General features: G+C 34.6%; 1 protein-coding gene across 1 annotated transcript in view; it reads right to left on the bottom strand.

Moving 5' to 3' along the window:
* LOC107455506 (SEC14-like protein 2) overlaps nucleotides 1–7,281 on the bottom strand; it is a gene marked incomplete in the record, with an annotated part of 58,739 nt that overhangs the window by 18,027 nt on the left and 33,431 nt on the right. Inside the window, 1 exon segment of the mRNA XM_071183110.1 lies at nucleotides 3,186–3,269. Within this exon segment, the coding sequence (XP_071039211.1) occupies nucleotides 3,186–3,269 (84 nt within the window).

Below are 7,281 nucleotides of genomic sequence, written 5' to 3'. Positions count from 1 at the left end.
AAGTTTTGAAAATTTTTAGGTTTATTGAAGGGAGCCCACATAACCTCACTCGTAACTTCAGGTTTATTAAAAAATACAGGGTGTTCGGTTAAGGCTGTCCTTATTATTTATTAGAACCCTTATCAAAAAGGAAAAAAATACCACGCATTGGGGGGCCTCAAATTAATATCGAACACTTTCAAAATCTAACAAATGACATTACACAGAAGAGAGAATAACCGAATCACATTATGCATCACAACAAGATAGATTTGATTTTAGGAGGAAACAGAGAATAATTGTAAGGTGATTATTAGAAACACCTTCAAGTATCAACCTCCATTTAAACTTGATGTTTATCACATCTGCTTCCCGTACTTTGATTAGTCAGAATTCTATATATATATATGTTTTTATGTTAAAATCTGCATACTTCATAAAAATTCACATTAAGAGCGGTCTTTACTGAACACCCTGCATATATGTTATATACGCGTATATGCTTTGATTTAATGGTCAAATAGACTAATTAATAAGGCAGTTAGCCATAAATCTAAAGTTTCAGTGAAAGATTATTTTAAATAGACCATCAAATTCAGTGTGATTGAGTAAATCTTCGTACATTTCATAATCAGTCGAAGCGTGTATAGGCTGATTGCAATAAGTTTATAATATTAGACAAATTATAAAGTACAGAAGAATTTCCAATCAGCCTTTTGCATGTAGACTGCATATACTTCTGGGTTAATCTTTCCGGTGTATTTCGAAGATAGTTGGCCCCTAACGTGATCATTGTGTTTTGAGACTCTCTTGATTTGTATTTCTTGTATACGTGTATTTGTTACCTGCTTTATTATTTGTGTTTAGGAAGAGAGCCGTTATTTGAAGACTGTCTTTTCAAGACGTAAGAATCGTCAAAAAAAGTAGAAAGAATCGTAATGAAGCACTTCTTATCTTGTTAACAATATACCAACTTCGAAATTTAAACCTAAAGGATAATTTGTTAAATGAACTTAATCTCGCTGCTCGAACAATATGTTAACACTAACGTATGATGGTGCAGGGCTTGCAACAAGAACAGCAATAAACAAGTTAAAAGAGACTAAATTAGTAGTGCCAATAAAGCGAGTTCTTTCTAAATCTAGCAGCCATGTCAACTTTTTTAACAACACATCTATAAATAAATAAAATAATTTTTTAATTCAAACTCATCAGAATAACTTAATATCATTTATATCTTATGAAATTCAGTAGATCCGTGCTCAGAAATTAGATAATTATTTCTTTTATTAAAAAAAAATTATCTGTTTGATAATATCACTTTGCAGAATAAGCTGTAGTAAGCATCTGTATACTTTCTAATCGGAAGTACAGCAGGTCAAGAGCTCGAGATTGTTGTTTACATTGATGTTGAAAACACATCCCATAGTTTCTGATGTATTTTTTTAGGCTAAATCAAAGTGACAAAAATTCTAAATAGGATTTACGTTTTAAGGACATTACGTTTTAAAGTAATGTTTTTTTCTTACATTAATGAACGTTTATTTTCATTATTAAATTTGTTGGAAAATTAAATATCATTTTTCATAAAATTTTTTGACTGAGCTCAGTATTTGCCTGTTAAAAAATTTAATTTGCGTGATGGAAAAAATAGTAATGGATTTAAATTTAGTGTTCGTAATCAAGTATATTTTTGCCCTTATTATTTAGTTATCCATTTGGATATCCCTTTTAGATAGATGCTTGTGCCTATATCCCCTGCATTTGTAATCCAGTGTATGTCCGCTCTTAGTCGGAACAGAAAACAACCATACCAAAGTTATAAATGTTGAATAAAACGTGCTCACTAAAGTCGATACGCATTAAAAATATACACAATTTCTAACAGAGACAAAATTTCTAACAATACAATACTTTACAAATTGTGTGTGGCCAGGATAGGCTGGATGGTCGGGCGAACGCGCGAGATCGTAAGTTCGAATCCCACCGGCTGAAAAATCCTCGTGTATTAAATGTTGACTGGTGCACGTCAAATCTGTCAGGAACACAAAGTCCTCCAAATTCCCATAACAAATCAATACCTCTGGGGAGCCATGGTGGATAAGGGGATAGAGCGCTTGCCTTTCAATGAGGGGAACCGAGTTTTCCACACCATGTAACGTAAATACAGTTAGTTCCATCAAAAAGTCCTCCACGAAGGCAAATGTCGCCCACTACTTGATCCAGGAGTTCCCTTGTCATCTGGATTGGGTTCGAAATTACAAGGCTACTGAGTTGAACATTGGTAGTTGTAAACCCGAAAATGGGTCGGCTGTTCAACGACGGTTTTAAAATAAAATACCTCTGGGGGTACTGAATTAGAGATTGAACGTTCTCTGGTTCAGGTCAAAAGTACTATCTGTGGATAAATGAATGAAGTAGGAATGGGTTCTCTTGTAAAACGGGCTGTGACGTGTGTGTGACTGGAGTTAATCTCTCGGCCATAGATGGGGCCACTGAAAAGACAAAAATCGCACCCTTTGCCCTTATTTAGCTTGATTCCCTATTTCAGGCTTGCTGTTATTGGCATGTGGCTGTAGTAACATCAACAACAAATTGTGTTTAAGTTTTATAGTGTATTTTCCTCATAAAAAACAACAAAAAAAAAACAATTTCAATCATTATGACAACTATGTATGAAATTAATGCCTCTACAAAAGGTTAAACTGTATATTGAAATCATGCATCATTGAAACAAAAGATTTTACAAATTACATCATTTAAAGATCAAGGAGAAGAATGGTTAATGCCCATTTTTCTAAAACATTTCAATAGGATAGCCTTATTGTCATCCTATGGCAATAAGATGGCTCAATTGCCATAGAATAGTTTCTATTTTGAGGATTAGAAGTTTTGAAAATCAGTAACTTGGAAAATCGGTTCTCCCTGAGAGTTATTACTCAGTGAAGATGGGTCATGCTGCGATTAAAACGGCTCCTGTCCAACTTGAAAATAATTTTTTCACAGAATCAGCTTTCAAAGTTGCATACTATTCTTCGCATTGATCTTAATTAATTAATTAATTATTTAAACAATTAAATAAATGAAAATAAAACAAGCAATAAAATGAGATAAAATATTAATTTAATTAAATAAAATAAAATAAATTAAATGACTCGAAATAAAACAAATTAGTAAATAAATATATAGAATTATTTACCGATAGCGTCCATTTTGAAAACTGATGAATAGCTGACTGGACATCCTTCTTTGTCAAATCCTATATGGCCGGTTGAGAAATATTTTTGCAAAACCTGACATAAAGATAAATTACAAAATGATGCTTAAATAGGTTTTTTTTTCCAGCATTCATTCAAATTTATCAAAATTCATTTGCCGAATAGAACTTTCGTGATACTGGTTCGATTGTGGGTTAACTAACTGTTACTTATGTAGATTATATCGGTAGTGATCTTTTACTTTTGAACCTATTTCACAATGCGCATTTAAGAAAATGTACAAAGCTCAAACAGTATATCTAAGAAAATGGACACAGCTTGACATGCATATTCAAGGAAATAGACATAGCTCGAAACCAGTATGTAAGAGAATGGACATAGCACAAAATGCGTATTTAAGAAAATGGATATAGTTACGAAGTCTGTCTAAAAAGTATCCGACCTTAATTTTTCCCTCTCAAAGTAGTGATTCTAAGGCGGCACCACAGTGCACGGTGGAAGGAGGAACCTTAATGCGTGTGTTTGAATTTTTTCACCGTATTTGCTTGTGCAAGTCGCTGGCTGGTGGTCGCCAAGTAAGGTGCTGTTCAAAGTGTTCGTCGGATTTAGTTTTCTCCCAAGATGACTGAACGAATTGAGCAAAGATACTGCATCAAATTCTGTCAAAAGCTTGGTGATTCTCAAAGCAAAACAATTCGTAAGATTCAACAGGTGTTTGGAGAAGAAGCGATGGGTGTAACACAAATTAAGGAATGGTTCAACCGATGAACAACTGTCAAACTGGACGGCGAACAGCTGGCACTTGCATCACGACAACGCCCCTGAACATTTGCCCAATTGATCCACACTTTCTTAGCCAAACATGGAATTACAACCATTCACAAACCTCCCTACTTCCCAAACCTGACCCCCTGCGTTTCCAAAATTGAAGACGCCACTGAAAGGATCCCGTTTTGAGAGTAGAGAAGAGAGAAGGCGGAACGCGACGACGGAGCTGAACACCATTCCAAAAGAAGACTTTCAGAGGTGTTTCCCGTAGTGGAAGGATCGGTGGGCTAACTGTGTGCAAGCCCAAGGGGCCTACTTTGAAGGGGATTAGGGTCCCAACTCCGTCAGGTATTCGAAATATTTTTTCTGGCCAAAGGTCGGATACTTTTCAGACAGGCCTCGTATAAAGGGCATATGGACATAGCTCAATATGTAAATTTCAGAAAATGAATATGGGGCATATTTAAAAAAGGGAAAAGGGCATAGCTCGACATTTGAATTTGAGGAAATGGATGTAGCTCAAAGTGCGTATTTAAGAAATTGGATGTAGCTCAAAGGGCAGAGATAAGAAAATGGACATAGCTCGACATGTGTATTTATGAAAATGTATATAGTTAAAAATGCGTATTTAAGCAAATGAATATAGCTCAAAAGGCGTATCAGAAAATGGACATACCTGAGCATGTGTATTTAAGAAAAAGGACAGCTCGAAATGAGTATTTAGGAAAATGGATATAGCTCAAAGAGCATATCTAAAATGGTTATAGCTCTAACTGCGTATTTAAGAAAATGGGCATAGTTCGAAATGCGTAATTAAGAAGTACACATAGCTCGACACGAATATTTAAGATAATGGTTACAGCTCAAAGAGCGTATTTAAGAAAATGGACATAACACGAAATGCGCATTTAAGAAATTGGCCAAGTACAAAATGAGCAAAATTTATATAAAACCTAAATTTTAAAAATTAAGCCAGGAATTTTGCTTACTATTGTAAACACTGTATATTAACGATAAAGTTATAATTAAAAAAAATGAAATTCTTCTGAGCATTAATGTATATTTTCAATCACTATTATAAACTTATACGATCCATAGTGACCTTGTAAAAAGAGCTGTAGACTTTTAAAGTCTTTTGAAAAACGCTACAAAAGTACTAAAAGTGATTTATTCAAATGGAATTATGTATGGCAAATTTAACTAGGTTCCTTCATTAATTCTTAAAAAAACAATACACTTCAGAGCAGTTTGAATTAAATCAATTTAAATTTAAAAACAAACCTTTCTATGGTTCTGTACGAAAAAGTAAAAAATAAAGTATTGGGTAATAAAGAATGTTAAACTTAAAAATAAACTAAAATAATTTTAAACTGATAACTAATAAAATAATTTTAAACTTAAAAAGAAACTTTTCTATGGTTCTATACGAAAAAGTAAGAAATGAAGCATTGGGTGTAACTTGTAAGAATTGAATTTATATAGTCTCAGTTTACTTTATAGATATTATATTTATTTTATATGAATCTTTTACCTTATATAAACCTTTACCTTACGTATGAACCATTTATATAATAACCTTTAGGTTACAGGGCTTAGTATTCTATCATCCGTTATTTTGATACACCAGTTGTACCAGCCGTAATCAAAACGATGAAATATGTCGCATGAATTTCTAATAAAACGTTTTAAGAAAGCAGATGAAAAGTAGGTGGTTTATATGATGTCACTAATGTTCTTCGAAAATAACAATAACATCAAATCTAACACACACATAAAATGTAATATCATCAATAATAATAATTTCCGTTACAAGGAGAAGAAAACTATGAAAATCTCCAACGGTTAGACCAATGGCGAGGGGATTCTAACCCTTGATCCGTTTAACAATAGGAATAATTTGTTTGTCAGTACTGAGGTCGATACGAACAGGAAGTGGATTTTAAATCGACCAGAAGAAGTCGATGGGTCGACGAGAGAAAGGGAATCTTTTTCTTCGATCCCTAGTCCTAGACTTAGCCCTAGTCTCTAGAGTGAAGAGAAGCTGCACTCCCTGAAATGCGCTATTCTTGTTTCCATAACAGCAAACGGTCTCAGTCTTTGAAGGGGGGGGGGAGAGTTCTGACCGCAGACAAACTATAGAACTAGAACAACTTATTACTATTGCTCAACTACTGAAGCCGTATTAGTCTGAATATCTTCAGCTTTAGTGCACATAGTGCCCTCTTGCATTGAAATTTCTGCTGGTTTCTTTACTGAGGTAAAGTGTGCAGTGCGCATATATATATTCTAGAGGGCTCCACCCCCTGCTCGTTTCCACTCGCCAACCCCCGATGACTGCTACGCAATTACATTTCTGTTCGCTTCGTGAACAAAATTAAAATTATTTTCCTGGAGATTAGCAGACAATTTTTCTGCATCAACGTCACATAGAGAGAATATGATAGGATTGTAAAATGTCAGAGGTCCTTGCTATCAGCATTATAAAGTAATTTTAATACAAACAATATAAACTTATATAAAGCGAGGAAGCAATATTATTTAACAAATTACTGTAGGGCATTAGCCGGAGATTAATCTCCGTATTCGAAGCACACGTGGCAGAGCCTAACTCGGGTTGACTATATTTCAGGGTGCCCCTTGATTCTCGCCAAATTGTAATCGCGGTTGATCACCAAGCTGGGCGATGTTGAAACCCAATCGTGATTCTGATTGGCTTAGATTTTAGCGTTATTTTTAAATGTTCAACGGCATATGTGATTTCAGAGATCCGTTAGTTCTAAGTTAGATACCGGCTGGTAAGGTTACTTTTGCTTCTGATCAATAAGATCGAAGGTATTTCATCGCCAGGCCGGTACCACAGACGCCATTTTCGATTCGTATTTCGCCCAATTTATGTGGCGATGGAGGTACACAGATTCTATTCATGATAAATTTAGACAGTATCTAACTGCTGTTAGAGAATTCGGTGCACCTAAATCTGAGGATATTCAAGCTTAAAGAAGAAGTGAGTTGTTTTTTTCCTTTTCCTTCTGTGCTTACTCCATTAATTTTTGCTTCGATTCAAAATGCATTTTCTTGGGTTTATTAATGTTGCTCATATCGAGTTCATTGCAATTTTATAAAGTTTTGGCCGGTGTTTAGTTGAAGTTTTCCATTATTTTATTGAAATATCATTATATTTTGGCAACCATTCCTGTTACCACGGTGTTCCGCGCAAACAGGAATGGCGCCAAACATAAGTCGCCAATTTCGCTAAGGGGCACCCTCAAGTATATTTTTACCCCTAACTCAAATCATTGTTGATCTTATAGGATGC

The sequence above is a fragment of the Parasteatoda tepidariorum genome, chromosome 7 (genome assembly GCF_043381705.1).
Source record: "Parasteatoda tepidariorum isolate YZ-2023 chromosome 7, CAS_Ptep_4.0, whole genome shotgun sequence".
Lineage (NCBI taxonomy): Eukaryota > Metazoa > Arthropoda > Arachnida > Araneae > Theridiidae > Parasteatoda > Parasteatoda tepidariorum.
This window is presented reverse-complemented; position numbering and strand designations above follow the sequence as displayed.